The sequence below is a fragment of the Chaetura pelagica genome, unplaced genomic scaffold (genome assembly GCF_000747805.2).
Source record: "Chaetura pelagica isolate M959 unplaced genomic scaffold, ChaPel_1.0 scaffold37, whole genome shotgun sequence".
NCBI lineage: Eukaryota > Metazoa > Chordata > Aves > Apodiformes > Apodidae > Chaetura > Chaetura pelagica.
Window position 1 is genome coordinate 2,102,333 of NW_009954567.1, and position 21,599 is coordinate 2,123,931.

At 39.5% G+C, this 21,599-nt stretch overlaps 1 protein-coding gene across 1 annotated transcript; it reads right to left on the bottom strand.

Moving 5' to 3' along the window:
* Positions 1–15,753: 15,753 nt before the first annotated feature.
* On the bottom strand, positions 15,754–21,191 carry PLK2 (polo-like kinase 2). The gene is made up of 13 exons (XM_010005351.1): positions 21,088–21,191; positions 20,805–20,921; positions 20,273–20,402; positions 19,913–20,000; positions 19,415–19,510; positions 18,989–19,187; positions 18,752–18,899; positions 18,231–18,328; positions 17,470–17,593; positions 16,959–17,199; positions 16,730–16,859; positions 16,533–16,643; positions 15,754–16,411 (listed from the first exon to the last, which is right to left on the bottom strand). The coding sequence occupies exons 1-13, from the start codon at positions 21,169–21,171 to the stop codon at positions 16,220–16,222; spliced, it is 1,758 nt and encodes a 585-aa protein (XP_010003653.1). The 5' UTR covers positions 21,172–21,191; the 3' UTR covers positions 15,754–16,219.
* Positions 21,192–21,599: the final 408 nt, after the last annotated feature.

The following is a 21,599-nucleotide window of genomic DNA, read 5'->3' on the forward strand; positions in this document are numbered from 1 at the left end:
AGATGCAAGACCTTACACCCGTCCCTGGTTACCTTCACAAGGTGCTTGCTAGCCCACTCTTCTAGTCATTCTAGTTCTTCCTGCAAGGTGGCTCTCCCTTCCGAAGTACCCACTTCCCCACTTAGTTTTGTATCATTGGCAAAAGTCATCCTGGTACACTTGATCCCACCAATCAGATCCCTTATTAAAATATTAAACAGTGTGGGGCCCAATGTAGATCCTTGTAGCACACCACTTTTGACATCCTGCCAGGTTTAAAAAAGAGCTGTTTACCTGAGTATGACCCATCAGCCAGTTCCCCACCCACCACACACACCACTTGCCCAGACCCTAACTCATCAGTTTCTCTAAGAGGAACTGTGGAGAAAGCCTTGAAGAAATCCAACTAGAAAATGTCCACTGCATTCCTGACATAAACTGAACAGGTTACTTTGTTGTAGAAGATTTGTCAAGCATGATTTCCCCTGGTTCAATCGTGCCAAATCTAGGACAGATTTGCATTTGAACACCAAAAGGTAACATTAATGTCTAATATTACTTTGAAAGTACTTCAATCCCTGCAAGAGCTCATGTTAAGAAACTTGTTTAAAGAAAGGTTACTTGAAAGTGCCATGTAAAGCATGATTTATAATTCTTATGCTAGGCCAGTGTCCTAGAGCAATCAGCAATCTTAACAGGTCTGATGAAGCTGATGTATCTATGTATAAACTGTCAGGAAATTTCTGAAGAGCCTTAATATAATAAAATATCAAATAAAAAACATCTTATGAGCTATCTAAAGAAGAAGTCCATTAAAACTGTTGAGATATGGGCTACTGATGTTTAGCAAATGCCTACTGAAAATGCCTTGGTAATTTCGAACATGTATGATAATTAATCTTGAGTTACAACTTCCTTTTCCAGATAAATAGACTTTATCGGACCTCAAGTTTAAAACCACTTGTTTATACTACTAATATAACATATATTGCCTATGTTGACAAAAAATTGATTTTATTATTACCTTCCTATCTGGAGAAAAGAAAAACCCTACTCTGTTGTTGCCTTTATACCCAAAAATAATATTTAATGAACTATTTCCTGTGGGAGAAATCCTTTCTGGTTAGCCAACTGTGAGTTAATAGGATGTATGTACAAGTGTTCAGCAAGAAATTCTTCCTGTGTCCTGGCACCGCAGGGATAAGATCTTGGATGTTTGCTACAGCGGGGCTGGAAAGCAAGGCTGTAAGGCATGGCACACATGGAACGTCATTCTAGCCTCTCAGGGAATTCAGGAAGCACTGCATTGTTTTTCAGCCAATTCCTGAAATCTGCTCAATATACACCACAATTTTGTTAACTAGTTTTAAATGCCTGAACTTTCTCCCTCACCATTATACTACCACAGCTTGGTTCCTCATGCAAACTGGCCCCCATGCTGAGGAGCACATTGAAACTTTTATTTAATATTTTAAATAGTTGTTTGACTGTTTGATATACAGGAAGCTTGCACCGGACTGCAAAGTACTCATTCAAGATTTATTCGGTTGATGCTGTATAAAATTGAATAAATTTTAAAAGATAACAAAAAAAAAACAGTTTGAAGGAAAAATGAGTGGGCATTGTGCTCCCACAGTAGGCAGTCCTCTTAAGAATTCTTCACTATTCCTCTAGATGAACTTCCCTAGATTACCTATAAATGATACAAAAAAGGTCACAGAAACCATCACAGTCTCCATCATGCAGGAAATAGCTGTGAAATCTCAATGAAAATTGACAAACCTCAAGGAGAGAAAGGTGTCAGGATTTAACTTGTCAGTTCTATTTGGCCACAGAGTATCAGGGAATTCAGATTCTGGAACCCATTCATTGTGTAAAGAAAAAATAAATTACTCTGTATTTTATAGAGAGAATAAAAACTGAAATAAAGTGAGTGTCTAAGTGAAATTTGGTGTCACCAATTTAAATAAAAAATTAATTTGGGAAATAAAGTAAAAGAGTAAACCAAAAAAATAAAACAGGAAATATTTAGCACATAAAATCTAATCAGACTTCTAGCTGACTAGCTGCAGAGAAGCAGAACAATATGTTAGAAATGTTAAATTGTCTCATAGGATAATGGCAACATTCTTAACTTTTCAAAAGAGAATAATGATATTGAGTGTCTCGATTCTTTTTGTTTAATGAGGTTTCTTACAGGAACCATAAATGGACACCCACTCTCCAAAAAACATATCTTCCTTTTAATCAGGATAAAGATGAACTGCTTATATTCAAGATTTCTAAAATTCAGCTTCAAGCAGGATCACGTTATCTGTAATTAATGAGATTTCAGCAATCTTATTATAATTCTTTGTTTTTCTGTATGTAGCATTTATAAGCAACACTTAGCACAGAAAGATTGCCTAACTTGAGACCTGCATCAGCACTAATCAACTTCTACTTCTAACACTAGCAAACCAGAGCAAAGAATAAGACATGTGGTAAACAAAAAAAATTCCAGTGTTTTCTGAGGAACTCCAGCGGCATCAGACAAGGGGAGGTAAAATACATGTACATTCACACCAGAGATATGCGGTGTCTTTGTAAGCAAATTACAAAGACTAAAAAGTAAAACACCAAATAAGCATCAGCTGAGATGTTAAAGAAAGCAACTAATATAGAAACACAGAAGAGGTGGGATGACAGCCATGCTTGTCAGGTCATCCTATACCATAACAGGATGTCCCATATGAAATTACTAGGTCTGTTTAGGTATTTAAAAAAACAAAGAACCAAACCCTCAAAAAAATAACCCAGACAAACCAACCAACCAAAACAAAACAACAAAACCAAGGAAAACCAACCAACCAACCCAAAAAAACAAAACCAACCAACCAAAAAAAAACAACCCCAAACAAAAGATGAAACAGCAAAAAGATGGGGCTTCATATTTTTTATAGCAACTGGCTATTTCTCCTATTGTTTAGGATCCCACATGTCCTCAACTAATGTAGAGCAGACTGGTCCAGAGTTAACTGTATTTCCCATACAATAAATCCAAAGAGTAGACTTGCAGTCTGTGTACACTAGTGTATCTTTGTTCATATTTACCCACATTTGAATACTTGTAAATGTTTTGCATCTCTGATATAAAAAAGTTTCTCTGTATCTTTAAAACAGCTTTCTTAAATTTTCTTAATAAGATAATACTCCTTCAGCAGAAACAATAAATGGAGCTGTGTTCAGACTTCCATCTAACGTGTGCTTCAGCATTGGAAAGACAAAAATATCCCAGGACACTCTGAAGAGAGAGACAGAAGACCTATCGCAGGAACCAGCACGGAAAGGAGACAGGACTCACCAGGAATTTGCACTAGACTATGAACTTCAATTATCAGACAAAATTTCTTATCAGCAGTTTTTTACAACTATTTTCCAACTATTTCAGGATAGGAAATAAAAAAAAAAAAAAAAAAAAATAAAATAAAGTAAAATAAAATAAGGAGGGCTAATAAAACTAGGAGCATTAATCAAGCAGATCAATTACAAGCAACTATCACCACTTGCCACAGCTCAAAAAAGTTAAGTCTCATGCCTCATATGAGATGCCAAGTTTTGCAGCAGTCCTCCTGAGGATACAGTTCAAATAACAAGTATCATGCTCAGAAAGCAGCTTTTCACAAGCCAGTCTTTGAATCTTTCTCCAGGGCTCATCCACTGCATAATCAAGCCACGCTACTGGCAGGGGAATGGAGGAAAGCACATTCTTTGAAGTTTACTACCAAGTGTTATGTGTGAATGGAGATTCACATGTCAGAGGCCATGTTTAGAATTACACAATTTTTTTCAAATTTAAGCACTATGTGAAAACACTGCCAAGCTGGAACTGAATATTTCAGAGTTAGTGGCAGAGTCAGTATGTTTACAAAGATGGACACAGCAAGTGTGATCAAGCACCGCCCATTCCAAGCAGCCCAAGCACAAGGCAGCTCCATCCACAAGCCATATTGCTATACCATACCCAAGCTGTCCTTTTTCATCTTTGGGATGACAGCTATGAGAACCAGAGATGCTTGCTTCTGACTAGCTTGGCACAAAAGGAGAATGAGCTAAAGCCCATCTGCTTCTGCCTGTGGAAACATTTTCTCAAAAGTTGTGTATCTGGACTTGATTGTGCTTTTTAAGTTCAGTGATCTCAGTAGTGTCAGATCAGGCCATATCACCATTTTTCTGTCTTATTACCCATGTGACTCTCCATGTGACACAACAGCCTATGCCCTCTACTTTTTCAATGTCAGCAGCCTCTGTATCTCAGACCAACAGCTACCTCTGTGTTTTCTCCATATCATGTTCTCTGCATAGAGTGCCCGTCATGAGTTGTTCTGTAAGTCCATTGTCCTAAATTCTCTTAAGTCTGTCCCTCAGACACACTCCTTTCACAATATCTTAATAACATCAGCCAGATAAGACATACGCCCTTATTAGAATAAAAACAAACAAACAAACAAACCCCTTAAGTGCATTATACCAAACACCATCCCTTGCCAAGTGACCACATAATCTTATTGTTGTTCCTCCTGTCGTTCCTCACCACCTTATTACTCAACAATTATTCTATGTCTATAATTAGTTCACATTGCTGCAACAGGAGATACTAACTCAGCTCCTTGGATAAAATAAAGTAAAATAAAATAAGGAGGGCTAATAAAACTAGGAGCATTAATCAAGCAGATCAATTACAAGCAACTATCACCACTTGCCACAGCTCAAAAAAGTTAAGTCTCATGCCTCATATGAGATGCCAAGTTTTGCAGCAGTCCTCCTGAGGATACAGTTCAAATAACAAGTATCATGCTCAGAAAGCAGCTTTTCACAAGCCAGTCTTTGAATCTTTCTCCAGGGCTCATCCACTGCATAATCAAGCCACGCTACTGGCAGGGGAATGGAGGAAAGCACATTCTTTGAAGTTTACTACCAAGTGTTATGTGTGAATGGAGATTCACATGTCAGAGGCCATGTTTAGAATTACACAATTTTTTTCAAATTTAAGCACTATGTGAAAACACTGCCAAGCTGGAACTGAATATTTCAGAGTTAGTGGCAGAGTCAGTATGTTTACAAAGATGGACACAGCAAGTGTGATCAAGCACCGCCCATTCCAAGCAGCCCAAGCACAAGGCAGCTCCATCCACAAGCCATATTGCTATACCATACCCAAGCTGTCCTTTTTCATCTTTGGGATGACAGCTATGAGAACCAGAGATGCTTGCTTCTGACTAGCTTGGCACAAAAGGAGAATGAGCTAAAGCCCATCTGCTTCTGCCTGTGGAAACATTTTCTCAAAAGTTGTGTATCTGGACTTGATTGTGCTTTTTAAGTTCAGTGATCTCAGTAGTGTCAGATCAGGCCATATCACCATTTTTCTGTCTTATTACCCATGTGACTCTCCATGTGACACAACAGCCTATGCCCTCTACTTTTTCAATGTCAGCAGCCTCTGTATCTCAGACCAACAGCTACCTCTGTGTTTTCTCCATATCATGTTCTCTGCATAGAGTGCCCGTCATGAGTTGTTCTGTAAGTCCATTGTCCTAAATTCTCTTAAGTCTGTCCCTCAGACACACTCCTTTCACAATATCTTAATAACATCAGCCAGATAAGACATACGCCCTTATTAGAATAAAAACAAACAAACAAACAAACCCCTTAAGTGCATTATACCAAACACCATCCCTTGCCAAGTGACCACATAATCTTATTGTTGTTCCTCCTGTCGTTCCTCACCACCTTATTACTCAACAATTATTCTATGTCTATAATTAGTTCACATTGCTGCAACAGGAGATACTAACTCAGCTCCTTGGGCCTTTCAGAACATTTCCTGAAATCAGAAGGGGTTTGCAGAGGACAGGAATCACTGGTGGCCACTGCTTGGCAAGTCCCTCAGGAGGAGGGATCTCTGGCTCTTTCTCTTCAAAAAGATACCTAACCACCCATAGAAATCACCAACACTAGTCACATTCCAAAAGATCTGCTATCTCAGACTCTCAGGCCTAATTAGAGCACTGGTATCAAACACAGCTTCCCTTTCCTAGCGCAGTTCTCCTGATATCAGTGGAATTGTTAATGTGACACAGGTAAGCACGATTTACCTATAATAAGCACTTACAGCAATAAGGAGTGTCTATTCAATTTAAATTAGGTAATGATTTCACATTTCTTCATTTTTGGAAAGCGTTCATCATAGACAGAGATTCCTTCTTAAATTGAGACCAGAAGTCAAATTCAGCCAAAATTATAAAACTTCTTTAGATTTCTTTACTGCTCTATTCAGAAAAGAAGTCAAGTGTGTGCTGCTATTTACTGGGCAGCACCTGAAATACTACAAGCTTCCTCCTAAATTTAACTTAAGTACGTGCTATGGATTTACTCACCCCCAGATAATAGTAGGTAAAGTAATTTTACTTGTTCTCTGTACTTGCTATAATCTTCCTTTGCAAGCATTCTTGAAAGCACGAGATTTGAAGGACTTAGTTTTATGGTTGTTTTACATCTGTTTACTAGTAGAAAACATTGGAAAACTGATCCCTTTGTCTAGCAAACTCAGAAAGCCTTTCATAAGCATTATGGCGATTAAAGATATGACAATGCGTTTTCTTTAGACTGTCAAAGAGAAAATTAATGGCATTTTTAAAAGTCTTTCAAATTGCAAATAATATGGAGTACATTTTCCTCCATTTTCTAGTTTAGCAGTCCAAATTGCTTAAAAAATCAGCATTTATAATCCCTTCCTTTTGGACATAATTACAATTGCAATGTCCAATAAAAACTCAACCTTAGAATAAGGTAACAAAAGGTTATTCATACAACATGAACTAGTTACATAATTATAGGATCATCCCTTGTTTTTCCAAGACCCTAGATTCAGTAAGTCCATAGCATAAATTCATAGTTTGTGGAAAGAATCGAAGTTAAGCAGAAAATGCCATGTCTATCACAGTGTGTTTGTTTTGGTTTTTATCCTCCTCCAAAAGCAAGATCATCTTTAGCTGCACATTCCTCATCCTCCAGGTTCTTATTTGATGACCCCAGGACCTGATCAGGAGAAAAATTGAGTGAGAGGAATAGTAATGAATACCAGTAAGAGCCCTGAACATTTCAGAAACACTGAAGAAAGAGATCTCAAAGTGATGTACTAGTACTCCTTATCCAACAGGCTTGTCTGCATAGAAGTATGTCAGTATCCAGGATTTTTTTTAAGTGGGAAGCCATGCAGCAGAGCCCCTATTTATTAAACAGACTCCCATGGGGACTTTCAGCACTTCAGGTATGTGTTGGGTGAATGAAACATTCAAGAAGTGTAACCAGACTGAGTCACAGAGACAATGATGCTACAAACTCTTATTTTGGGCAAGGCTCCCATTTCATGTTGGTGACCTGTTGTTCTTTTCATGTAACTGTATTTCTGATTTCTGTGCACCATGAAATCTGTTTACGCTATAAACTGTCCTTCTGTCTCTTTCAAATATTTCAGATTATCTGAGATATGTATGCCAAATTTGTGATATATGGATACATAGGAAATATTAAGGCTCCTGCTGTGTGTTATACGTGTTGTTGCCATTACTAAGGTTATCTAACACACAGGATTTTTCCCCTCCTTCTCAAGTTACCCAGTTGCTGCATGATGCAAAGTTAGCCAGAAACTAGTAAAACCAGGAGACAGGAGGCTTATTCTCTTTTTCATTTTACTTTTCTTATTGAAGGGTGGATACCCACAATGACTTTCTACTGTTGCCCTGGTTTGAGTCAGGAGGATGCCAGTTTTCCTTTTACTGATTTGGTTTGGGTTTTGGTTTTGCTTTTGTTTTTTTCCTGTTAGAGAGCTCTCTTATAACTAGCAGCAAGTTTTCCAGCTAGTGGACTAATAACGTTGGAATGTTTATGTTACTACTCAGATGCCAAGGTGCTTAGCATCTGCCACTCCAGATGCTAGAGAGAGCAGAAGAGTTTTATCTGTAACCCTCCTACAGGGAGGAGCGGACCAGATGGACAGCAAAATTGACCAAATTATTCCATTCCAGATATATATATATATAAGTTCATTGTCAGGTGAGAGATCATGGAAGTCAACTTCACTCCTGCTTCTTCTGTTCTTCTCATGCATACATTGCCAGTGTCCAGGGAGGACTTAATCTATCCATCACTGTTGACCCCCAGGCTCATGCATTTCTGACCCTCATAACTCTCCCCTCAGCTCCTGCCTGCTCTGCCGCTCTCTCCGGCAGCTACAGGACACTTCAGGACTGCTCACAGCTCAGGAGAGTGCCCTGGGGAGCTGCTGGGGATTTTGCATATTCCACATTTGTATATAATTGTACATATTTCCTTATTATTATTATTTAATTAAAGCAGTCTAGTTTAGTTTTCAATCCAGAAAGTCTCTCCTTCATAATTCTCTGTCCCCTTCCTTACCTGGGTGGGAGGGGATAAAGAGTGTTGTTGTCATTGGTTCAATTGCTGATCCTGAGTCAAACCATGACAACTGTGATTCTACTTCTGAAGTTATCTGAAAAGAGAAATCTGAGGCAAAAGAAGCAATGTGTTAAGAAAACACTAATTTCAGTTATTATGGCTAAATAGAAAATAGAAACATTTTACTTTGTCATTTATGCAGATGGGCAATAAAATGAAAGCAGCAATGACCAAAAACTGAGAAAACACACCATGGTGAAATACTTAAGAGACAGGAAGCTCTTTCTGTTGCAAGAAGCAATACAGAACAGGTAGAGTACAGCATACTAAAGTCACAGTTCCCCATTACTGCTGAAAACTTAGGTTCAGAAAACCAGCAGTTGGTTCTAAAAAGGCCAACCATAACTGACACAACTCAGGCAATAACCATCGAATTCCTGGTGTTCCACTCCATCTACACCCTGACCTGTCTGGAGCCAAGCTTCATGGAAACAGGGTGTTTTAGTTGCCATGCTTGTTGTTTAGTCATTACCCCTTCCCTCTGAAGACTTCCAGCAAGAATACCAATTAGTGCAAATGGCTTGTAATTAGTAGTGACGATTTTTGTAAAGTGGATACCTTCTCAGTATGAACAGGAATGAGCCACCAACTCATTTCACATGGTCCACAGGCAACCATCAGGATGTAAAGATTTGCAGATAATAAAGGACCATGTGAGAATGAAACCAGTGACTCAGAGGAGCAATGTGTTATGTTGCAATACTGGTCCCCTGTGCTAGTGCCCTTAATCTAACTGGATCTTTGTTATCCTTTGTTTTACTGAGATTATAAAAATTTTCTAAGCACTTCATATTTATTTCCTCAGAGATGTATATTGTGTGTAATTAGTGTGCTGCCTCGTGACATAGCACCTCCTCCATTAAATGGAAGGGAATTTACTCTCCCTGTGAGCCTCCTGCTTTTGCCTGGTCTGCTCCTGTCCACCTTCTCCTGCCAGCACTCTGCCCGTGCCTCCTGCCTTCACTTTCGAGTTGTTGACCTTCCCCTTGACCTGCTTCAGCACTGCTCTCTCAACTCTCTTAGCAGCAGATGTGGAAGGCTACAGATAAGGAAGTTTAAGTATCTTCCTTCCATTTTCACATCCATTTAATGTGGAAAGGCTCTATTTTTTCCTGGGATTTTGAATTTATCCACTTGATGTGTTCCCTTCTTTTTTCTTGATTCCCATTGCTGTCTTCTCTCTGGTCACAACTTTCTTACCTTGGCGTTTTACCCCAGTCTGTGCCCACTTTTATCACTAGACCAGCATGATGACTGTTTTCTCTGCCATTTCCCATCCCCTAAGAGTGCTGTCTTTAACAGATTTCTTTGACACAATCTCATGAGATGACACTTGGGCTCACTTCCCTGCTCCAAACACATGAACTCCCACTTACTTCTTCTTCTTCCCTTTTAATGACTGATAGCGCGTCAGCTCCTGTATAGCCTTTACTTGCTGTTGATTTCTTCTCTGAAGACACTTCTTTTTGGACCCTCTCACCCCTCTATGACCCTCGTCTGTGTGGCAAAGGTGGCTGAAAGAGCCTTCCCTGCCCTGGGGCTGCTGCAAGGCCTCCTTGGGCCACCTCAGGCCTCCTCTGGGCCTGAGCCCGCAGCGAGACCTGTCCCAGGACTGTCCCCAGCTCCTCCAGCCCTGCTCCCAGTCCTGTCCCAGCCCTGCTGTCAGTCCTGCCCCAGCCCTGCTGTCAGTCCTGCCCCAGGCCTGCCTCCTCCTCCGCCAAGCACCTCCTCAGACTCTCTCCTTCCTCCCTGCCTCCACTTCCTTCACAACAGGTTTGCTCTGGGGGAGGGTTCCAAACAGGTGCCTCTGTGTCACCTCTCTGCTGGCTGCCCCAGCCAGCCCTCCCCCCACGTTCCCTTCCCACAGCTCCCTCCTCTGACTCATGGCTCTTCGCCACCTTCCCTTCCTCCTGGTGTTAGGAGCTCTCTCACTTTTTCCAGAGCCCCTCTGTAAACCCACATGTTCCCACATACCCTCTTGTGCCATGACTCACCCTCCCAAGCTAACCTTCTAATTATTTATAATTAATAATAACAAGAAGGAACTGACATGATGTAGAGATGATCAGCTGCAAGAATGAGAAGCTCAGTATAAATGCTTAGAGAGACAGAAACAGCATAATACACTCTTGAATAATCCTATAATCACTCTGTGTACATTCTCCTTTCCATAACCTCTGCCTGACACTATCACACCCTGTGTCCTGTTACAAGATATCTAACCTCAATGTAAACAGAGACCATCCACTTTTATTTCCATAGGTGCTCAACACTGAACAGAGGTCAGGACATTCGAAAATCAGGCCAGCTTTTTTCATTTGCTATGTAAAATTTCATACACAACTGTTGCAGCCTGTGCTAATATATAATAAAAGCATTTAAATCAGCTTGAGCTTGTCTCAGCTGCCTTGAGTTCCCTGTACTGAAAAGTCCAGCCTTTCCTGTTCTAACCAGTTATTTTACCTCTCATGAATTTTTCACTGCAGCTATCCCTGACTTAATGTGATGGCAGGCATGAGAAGCTGGCCTTCAGGATGAAAAGCAATTTCTTTCTCTTCTTTTTTTCTTTTTTTTTTTTTTTTTTTTTTCCCTTAGATTTCCTTGCTTTGATGGCATAACCTTATTTTCGCTCTCATTGACTATGCTTCTCTGCCACAGCCTAGTTAATGCACTGTACTTTTCCCTTCTCCTCCCATCAGGATCAACAGCCTCCATCCACTGGAGCCAGAGTCCCACTACAAAAGCCCTGTCTCTTTCTCTTGTCCAATGAATGCCAATCCAAACCTGTAAACATTGTTGTAACTTTTCAATGTCTTTATTTATAATACATAAGGAAAAAAGATCATCACAAATTATAAATTTCAGAGGCCACTTTTAAGGGCAGAAAATCTCATACAAGTAGAAATTTTGTGAATTGTCAGTTTAACTAGCAGTTTGATTATAATGCTTTTCTCTACAGAATCAGTGTTTGAAAGATGAGCAGGACCATGTGAGGTCTTCCTGACTCTTCAGTAAGATTGAGAAGGTGACCTCAAACTTCTTTTAGTCATCTTGTTAACACTGTTGATGTGGTGGTCATTTGATGTTAAATACCATGAACTAAGCCCTTCAGGAGAATGATCCACAGGATCGCCAGACTAAGTCTGGCAAGTCAGCAGAGAGTTCAGGTTTTTTCTGTGGTGGGAAGACTATAGGGGTTGTCCTGAAGTCATTGGTAACAGTGAGGAGGAAGGGAGCACCATGCATGTTTGGGGCTCTGTGGTTCCCTCCTCCTCCTTTTATCCACTTCTGCCTAAAATTCTCAGTGTATAGAGAAACACCCACCCACTCAAAGACAACACTTTTTCCACCCTCTCCTTAATCTGATTTCTGAAATTATCAATGGAAAACTAGCAGTAAATTAAAGATCATTCAAGATAACTAAGGGAGGCAGAATATGGACTGATCTTCCTTTCTGGTCTACCACAAAAGAAAGAAGCATTATATTCCGGTGAAGTGCTGGGTAGTCCATTCTGTTCATCCTCTCAGGATCCTATGTGCAGGCAACTATGAAATACCTTATTGCTTTTTAACCTCTGAAGAAAAACTCCTTACCTAATCTAGTTTGGCATCAGTGAATGCCTCTGTGTAAGGTACTTTTGATTTAAATATGTTCCTATTATGACAGCTTAAGGTGTTACTTCAAATAGTAAGTAGGAAAGAGCAGTAAATTGTCAACCACTATCTCTCCTGTTCAGATCATATCTACATAATACGGACAATGGAAAATGTTTTTTCCCCATGATTTCATGGTAGGAAAACAAAAATAAAACCAAACAAACAGAAAATAAAAACCACAAAAACAAACAAACAAAAACCCAAGAACTATCAACAACCAAAACCACCACAGCAACAGTTTCAAATTTAGCCTAATTCTATGTCAGTACAACAGAATATTTAAAATCAATGTTGTTTCCATAGTGAAGCAAATTTACATAGATAAACCCAAGAGGCTAAATATTTATATTCTATCATAATAACTTCCAAACACTGATAAACAATGATATTTGTTTCAAATACTGAATATTTAAAAGGAATTTAACCTCCTAATTTGTATGTATTGGTCTAAAACATTGTGACAATTCAAAGACATGTCTGCCACTGTTAATGTTAATAAGGCATAAAGAGTATAAAATCAGACCAAAATAAAAAAATCGTATGCAGCTAGTTGGGCATCCATAGAAACCATAAAAACCTTTCAATACTTTTTAAAATTGACATTTACATTTGGATTCCATCTAATCAGGCAGGAAACTGGCAGTTTTTGATGGGCAACTGAAGGATCATTCTCCAGTCTGTTTTCATAAATAATGCAATAGCTTTAAAGTGACTGAATATTTTTCTAGTTTCTAAGTAATCTGGACAATATCAGGAAATGTATTCAATATAGCAGAGTAACATGTTTCATACACAGTATATGAAGTTGTTTAATTAAATTGAATTATTTCAAAACACCATAAATGGATTACAGAGAATGCCCTAGAACACTTGAGTGACTAGTGGCATCACTGGGTAATACATTACATCAAAGCGAAGCATGACCTCTTTGAATTGTTTTCTTGACTTTTTTTGCTACTGGCAGTTTAGAGCACTGAGCTGTACAAGTATGTATCTATATTTGCAAAAATATATTTTAAGAATTGATAAAGATGTTTTGATAAGAGTAGATTTTTTTTTTTTTTTTTACTTGGCAATGTCATTTCCTATGTCCACAACTCATACCTGAATAACCTATGTGCCAACTTTCACCTAATTCTTTAATCTCCATATTTTCATTCAAGAACATATGTTCCTAAGTTAAACTCTTATATGTTTGCTCTTGTTTTCAATAGCAAAGATTAGGGTCACTACCTGAAAAGCATAAAATCCAGACCATATACTTCAGGAGAAGATAAGACATTTGTTATATAGAGGACTGGACAAGTACTTTCCTAATATTAATCTTTCCGTATGCAGAATTATGACAGGGCTGTTACATGATTGGGTAAAGGAGGTCAATTAGCACTCAAGAGTGTCTTATTTAAGACCGGATCCACCCTGGGAAAGAATTTCAGGACCTTTGTTCCTAATGCAAGTTCTTCTACCACAAATTTTAAAGCAGCCTTCCCTTGATGGGCTGAGGGACAGGGCAAAGATAGTGTACTTTGAAATGGGTATCTCTCCTTAATTTGATCTAAACACCTCTCTTATTTTGCAATAAGAAAATAAAAGTGAGGTAAGGATACACAGCACTAACCAGAAAGGTACAGAAAAGTCTAGAAAGCAACAAGCATCCTGGTACCACACACACATTGCATTAAAATAGTTGATTCACCTAACTGCATTTAAGTGAGGTGCATTGCAACTGTCCACAACCAAGCAAAATCCTGCAATAGGATTTGAGGCTTTTACATCCATCCACTTGTAAACGTCCTGTACTTGAATTTTCTTTCTTTGCTTATACCAGCCTGCATTTCAGCCACAGAAACATGATTTTGATACTCAAATAAATTATAGCAGCAGAAGTAAAAGCTTAAACTTTCTCCAACACATAGACAATCAAACAAAGAACTATTTTTCATTTGAAGAAGTACTATAGCTCAAACTCTTTTTGTGTTTCCAGTGCACAAAACTGTATGCTTACTGGTGTCATAAACAAAAAGTGAGATCTTACTTTGTAAGAAAACAGGGCTCAACAGTGGCTGTATATGTGTAGCAGAATTAAGTAAGTCATAGCCTCGCAGGAATAAAATCAATCATTATCCCTTTAAGAAAGCAGACAGCTGGTAAATTGAATTCTGTTCACCATAGCAAGTATATATTTAACTTCACTGAACTGCCTAGTTACATTATTGAATCCATCTCAAGAGCTCAATTAGGTCTTCCTGTCTAGACTTGAGAAGTAAATAAATATTACCTAAAGCATAGTATTCAATACAAGAAAAACAATCACACTTACACACACAATGCAAGATGAAACAAGCCAGTGACATGTCCTCTGCTCACTATTTTGGGTTGACATTTGTACTTTGTTTAGTCTGCACTTTATTACATTTCTGCTTCTTGTATTCACCTGCTTTGACTGAAACACTGATGGCAATTGAGGTCTGCTTTTCAGAACACACTCCATTCAGTTATATGAAGATTTATCCAAGTAAGTAGTTGAACTACTGCTTGCTGCTGCATCAGCCAGTTGCTTAGAGTGCTATGTAGTATCTAGAGAAATAATCCCAGCCCCCAAGTAGACATTCTCCCCTGCACTGAGTCATGAGATGTCAATAATCCCATATATTTACATGGTTTAACTGACAAATGGGATGGCCATCATTTTAGGAAAACAATCACTCTGATAAGTGTGTACTTACTACCAACAAAATCACCTTAAGCAACAGGCCATCCTTATAATGTTTTCAGCTGTTTTAAGCTACTTTACAGAGAACTTACAGAACAACTATATGGTCCTAATAACACTTGTAGATGTCTCATGTTACCAACTCAGTACTGTGAGCCCAAAGTTGATTAATCTCAAAAAAAATCTGATTTTACTTTACTGGGGTTCCCATTTAACCAAGGGCAGAAAGATACATAGAGTAAAGCACAATTAAGAGAGGCAGCAATAGGTATGGATAATTCATTCTACCATTGAGTTGTCAGGATACTCCAGTTCCTTGGGTATTAAGAGCAATACTTCCACAGCAATTAAAAAAAGGAAGTTCATACAGCTCATTAGCATAGCTATTGTCCACTGAGTATCATCCAGAAGTAAGGTGTTCTTTTCAGTCAGTGGAAAACATCAACAGCAATTATGGGATGTAATATCTTGATCCATATTTCTGGTTTTAGCCCCTAGGACAATACAGTGTCAAGGCCCACATCATTATTCTGCAAGCTCTATCAGTAGCTGCTTTAGGGTTACTGCTATAATTACCAGCAGCATATTGGTTCTTGTGACTACAAGCTTACACAGACAAGGACAACCTGCTCATGGTAGAACCTGCAATTCATATCCTGACCTATAGCAGACTTTTTAAAAACAGCATAAGGAAAGCAGACGTACAAGATTTTTTGTAATACAAAGCAAAGCATGCTAAATTGTATTGCAAAAAGAGTGGACAATGATACTTCAGGTTTCTGCTCTCTTTATTGCCACCAGATTTATTTTCAAAATGCCACAGTCCAAAAAAAGTGTTACGTAATAAATACTTCACTTTAGGCTGTAATAAATAAAAAAAATATTAACAAGGAATGCACTTTGCCAGCCACAAGTGTGGGCATTTTTGAAAAATAAGAAAAAAAAAGTATGGCCATAGTTCACAGTTAAGCAGCCAGAAGCTGCTTATTACAGCTATTCCATAACAATGGAGATATCCCCATCCCTCCCTTTTCAGATGCATATTCACAGTTTAACTCCATCAGAAATGCTCCCTTACAGAGCAACCAGTCATACTCTGCTTAGAGTTCAACTCAAAAAAATCTCTAACACATACATGAAGCAAGGAAAACTATGGTCCGAAGAACTCCTTGTCACACCATTTTAGTCCAACAGCAGGCTTAGGCTTCTGTCTAAATAGGTGTGCCCAGCACACTAGGACAGTCGAGTTTTCGTACCACCACACATCCATCATCAACATACTAGGTTGCTCCATCATCTCCCCTGTAGACTTCACAGTGACCAAAAAGGTCTGTTTGCTTCAAGTCAGTCTCTTCAGTTACATCGCTGCAGCAGCATGTTCAGAGCATATTCCATTCTCTGTTTTAGTTCCAACGAGCATCCAGAAACCAGAAGAGTTGTCAAACGAAACGTTGTAGATATCCTCTCTTCGTTGATGTATGTAAGGAGATACTCCTCACTCTGATTGCAAATTATGACTTTTGTGTGATCATGATAGAAGTTCACCTACAAAAGAAAAGCAAGTTCTTGTTTGTACACTTTCTCCTCTCAGTTTGTGGCATTTAACGAGTTTTATTGAAATAAAGCTTTTTAGAAACATTTTCTCCAGTGATACTACCAAACTTACTTGGAATGTGCCATCATTGAAGAGCATCATTAATGCTTTATCAGATTTAAGCCACTGTAGGAGGTAAAGCCTGGGCCTGCGTACATCTGTTAGGCTGGGCAAATCTCCTCCCTAGGAAAGAGAGCAGACACTGTTTAGCACTCAGTTCATATTTACTGCATTATTATAGCCCAAGATCCAGAATGTGTTCAACTTACATCCATGAGGTTCTCTTCCATGTAGTGAGAGAAATACTTCAGTACAGTTACTTGGCTAATGAACTGTTCAGGAGCCTCTGTGGCTGAGAACACAGAGCACTGGCCAAGCTCAGCATAGTAGTGGACTGTCCTTTAAGAGGAGAAAGACAGTAAGGAGGTTAGAGATGAGATAAAAGTATTTAATACTTAAACAACCTTATTGAGTTGCTGGTTTTGTATTCATTCTTACTTTTTGTCTGGCAGAAGGCTCATGTGTGCCCCATTGTTGAAAAGGACACCAACAGTGTGGTCTGACAGCTGGTAACCAAAGCCATACTTGTTCGAATAGTCCACCCATTTTGTAACCCACTGGAAGGATGCTGTCAGCTGTTCTTTGGGAATGCTGTCTGCTTCTGGCATGTTCTCCAGGCATCCTCGCAATACCCTTGCAACTGTATCAGCTACGCTTCCCATGGTACTGTCTTCCAGGCCTTAAAAGAGAAGGATTATTAGACTGACAAGAGTATACACAGAGCAGGCTTTAGTTTTAAACCTTTCAGTTACCTAGACTGTAATTTACAGAAGTTTAGCTTTTATGGCTTTCCAGTTTAAATTCTTCTAAAATATTAGCCATTGAATTTAGGGCATCAAAAATAGGGGTTGGAGACGAAAGCCGCTGCTTGTGTCAAGCTTCTAAGTCTGAGACATAAAGAAAGTAAAGGTGGGATTTAGAATTTGAGACCACATTTTGCTGCACTTACATTCACTGCTACTGCTGCAGCTTCCCAAAGTTCCTCTGACTATCATCCGAATAGAGTCTCCAATTTGCTTAGTTTCTGGTAAGGCTCCTGGCTTCACTACTGTTGTGATAAGAGGCTGGATCTCCTAGAAGAGATGTCAGACATGTAAACATCAAACATAACACAAACCAAGTCTTACATGCAAATTTTGCATGCTTCCCTTGGCTCTCAACAAATGGCAAATTCTAGGGAAACTGGCATTAACGTTTCCAGCCAGTACAAAGAGATGATCTTAGACTGAACTTAGAGAAGCACACCAGGTCTTTCCATTCTTTATATCTTCTATTTGCATCTTACTAATGCTAATAATCAGTCCTCTGCTCCCCTGGCCTAGCAAGAGAAAGCTGTGTGCATGTCTGAAAACCAAATGGTAAGAGACAGATCTCAGCAATTTATTTTTTAAGAAGTCTTAATTGATAATAACTGAAACCCTGTATTTGGAATATTGGGAAAGAGCACCTGGCAGATGAGTTACCACACACAACAATGGAGTCTAGGCAGATACTATAATTACTCAAACGCCAAAATTTATAGTCACCCTACAAAGGCTACCATACTTTGGTGAAGCTTGGTTAAGCCCTCTTTAAAGCATCTCTGCTAATCATTTAAGCTTGATTATGCTGTGTACAACCCCAGCTCCAATATCCAAGTCAAATATAATTTAATTACAGCTACCCCACCCAACTGTGATTGGATTTGAATTGAACTGCACTTGCATTTACCTCATCTGTTCTGTGTTTGTGGGGCTGCTGGGTTATCGATGTCTTCTTCAAATCATGCCTGAGCTTGTAGATTTCTTCATCTTCTTTAGCTAGTCTGTCTGTAACACCAGAAAAAAAATACTTAATGCTGCACCTGGAAGAGCTGTTGGATTATAGAAAGCCTAACAAGTTAGCTGCAGAAAGTATATTGTCTCCCTCCACCAGCTTCCTCTAAACAAGCCATAGTCTCCCAGAACAGCAGTGCTATTATACATAGATCACTAAAAGGCTAAACTTTAAATTAGACATTACAGACAAACTGATAGCCAATATAGATTGTCAGTATGTCATAGGAAGCATTGATTTATGTAAGTTTGCATTAGTTGCAGGCTACCACCTATATGTATTGATAAGGAGGTTAAAACTAACCTAGGGAAGGTCTGAGACAGATACAAGTGCTCTGTTACTATTGCATATTTCTACATTACTACCGTGACATTGACGGCAGACAGAAGTTTGAAGCATAAGTGTAATTCACTTACTATGTGTGTCCAAGTATCTGGCTTTATCTTTTTTGCCACCAAAGAGAGCAGCAGCTGCTTTTTTGAAGAAATTTTTAGCAGGACTTGTCAAATGGAAATCCGGAACAGTGTGACAACAGCTAGCAGAAAGTCTATCAGGTGTAAAACCCTGCAGAAATGATATTAAAAAAAAATTTTTAGACCACAGAACACATAAGGGTGGATAAATTTTCAGCCAACACACTAGACAGTACAAACCTGCAAGAAAAATTCATGTTGAATTATTTCATCTAAAGTGGGCCGATCTTCAGGATTTTTTGACAGCATGCTAGCTATTAAATGTTTCGCAGGTGCCAAGAGAGATGAAGGCAGGCTGTATCTTGCTTCCCTTATACATCTGTATGTTTCCTTAAGATTTGTAGTCTCAAAGGGGGGTCTTCCCAACAGCATTGTATACCTGCTCAAAGGCAAAGGAAAACAGTTTTACTTGTTTCACACCCAAAATACTTATCTACAGCTACTGAAAAGGCTTTGTCTGTCTCCAAACACAAAGGAGAATTTCTGCACTTAGGCTGGACGTGTATAAAGGGCTGCAAACTCCTGCAGTACTGCATCCTCTTTAAACTCTCAAAAGGCTAAACTACTGATAGAAATATTTCATTTCAAAGGCAGTGAAGTACTTACATTACACAGCCTAAGGCCCAGATGTCAGATTCACAGCCATGCCCTTGTTTGTTGAGGACTTCTGGGGAAAGGTAATTTGGTGTGCCACATATTGTTCTGCAAATCAAAGAGGCGAAGGAGCCAGTTAGTATTTCAGATAGAAAGAGAAGCTGTTTTTCACAGGGCAAGTTTTCCTCTCAAGTTCAGACAAAAACCTAGAGACTCCTACAGTGGAGCTGTATCAACATGAACAACATAGACATGTTTCATGGTGTCCTCATGATACATGAACAGCAGACTTATATCTGCACTACTTGTCAGTCAGGTATCCCACCTCTGGCATTTGCCATTATTCAAATCCTCAGAGGAAAGCAGAAGTAAAAGCACAGGAGCCTGTTTTCTAGAAGAGGAAATCTTGATTCCAGAAGCAAATAATTTTTGCTATGGAACAGGATTTCTCATTTCTAAATTAATCTGGTTTCATTTACTACTAGACTTAGCAACTGTAGATTATCCTACCTCCTCCTGTGCTCCAGTGGTTCCAGCCTAGCTGCCAAGCCAAAGTCACCCAGTTTCAGTTCCATGTTCTCATTAATGAAGAAGTTACCTAGCAGACAGAGAAATTCCAGTTAGCCCATTTCTTGCAAGGTAGGAATGCATTTACCACAGGTGCTGAGTCATATTTTGCTCAAAGCCAGAAGCCAGCCAAGATATTTTTTAAGTAGGAATGCTCAGTGTCATCCCTTAAGCTCTCCAAGTTTCTGTAAAGACAGACTGAACTGATTCTTTCAATTAATCTATCACCATACAAGTGTAAAGTTGTATAACGCTGACAAGGCTGGAGGAGCGTGTTTTGAAGTTGGCAAGGTGAGAACTTACCTAGTTTCAGATCCCTGTGCAAGATTTCCTGTTCATGAAGATACTTTAGCCCTGACACAATTTGCCTGAGGTAGTATCGTACTTCTGGTTCTGTCAATACCTTCCTTGCTTTTAAGATGTGAGCCATTGACTGCAGAGACAAAACAAAGGCAGGAATATTACTGAACATTCAGGCACAAGATCCACCTTAAGCAAAAGTAAGTCAATGCATAGAGAAATTACAAATAAAAGCACCACAAAAAAAATTAAATTAATATTTTACACATCACTAATTCACATTAGTGGCAGATGCCAGGTAAGTAAATACTGGATTTCTCCCAGTTGATGCTCACCCTTCTACTGCAGTACTCCAGAAGAATATAAATATTCTCTCTGTCTTCAAAGTAGTGGTAAAACTGCACAACATGTCTGTGATTAAGCATTCTGTGCAGTTCAATCTCTTTATCAATCTGAAGAGACAAGAGATGGGGCAGGGTGGGGGGTGGCAGATGCCAGGTAAGTAAATACTGGATTTCTCCCAGTTGATGCTCACCCTTCTACTGCAGTACTCCAGAAGAATATAAATATTCTCTCTGTCTTCAAAGTAGTGGTAAAACTGCACAACATGTCTGTGATTAAGCATTCTGTGCAGTTCAATCTCTTTATCAATCTGAAGAGACAAGAGATGGGGGGGGGTGGGGGGGGAAGAGTGTTGTTAGCCTTTAGTCCACAAGGCTGAGCAGACAGCTCTACAAAACAATTTCAGGAGAAAGGCTGGGCAATCCAGCACGAAGAGGAGAGGAAAAAAAAAAAAAAAGTAATTTATGCACACACACCTTTTCCCTTTGATGAGGTTTTGCTACTCGGCTGTGCGGAATGATTTTTGCAGCATAAACTTTATTTGTTGTCAAATCTGTCATCTCATAACATTTGGCAAAACCACCCTAGAGAGACACACGAGAAAACGGCAATTAAAGCAGGTACGAACGAAGTCCCACACTTAGTCACACACCAGCTCACGTACTAGTCAAGGAGCGTTAACTTCTTTTGCACAGGACAACTGGGTAGAAGGCAGGACGCAGGTTCATCGACCAGCTGAAGGTTCGCGTTGCGGCTCTTCCTGCCCCCCACCCCCACCCCGCCCCGCATGCAACACCAACATAATATTCGCAGGCTTTCCCGAGCTGAAGGAACGATTTCGCTTGTATTTAGGTGCACAAGGGTACCGGGAGCGGAATGCTGCTCGTCCCCACCGCGCCCGGACCGGGGCAGCGCGGCGGCAAACGGGCCCGCGGGCGGGTCGGGGGGCAGCGATGGGGCACAGCCCCGCATCCTCCAGAGGAAAGCG

Bases quoted from the DNA above. Each gene is read 5' to 3' on its own strand.
- PLK2 (XM_010005351.1), bottom strand. From the start codon at position 21,171: ATGACAGATTTGACAACAAATAAAGTTTATGCTGCAAAAATCATTCCG. The intron at 20,922-21,087 runs GTGTGTGTGCAT...TTGTCTCTTCAG, and splicing joins AACCTCATCAAAGGGAAAAG to ATTGATAAAGAGATTGAACT. The intron at 20,001-20,272 runs GTAAGTTCTCAC...TCTGTCTGCTAG, and splicing joins GCACAGGGATCTGAAACTAG to GTAACTTCTTCATTAATGAG.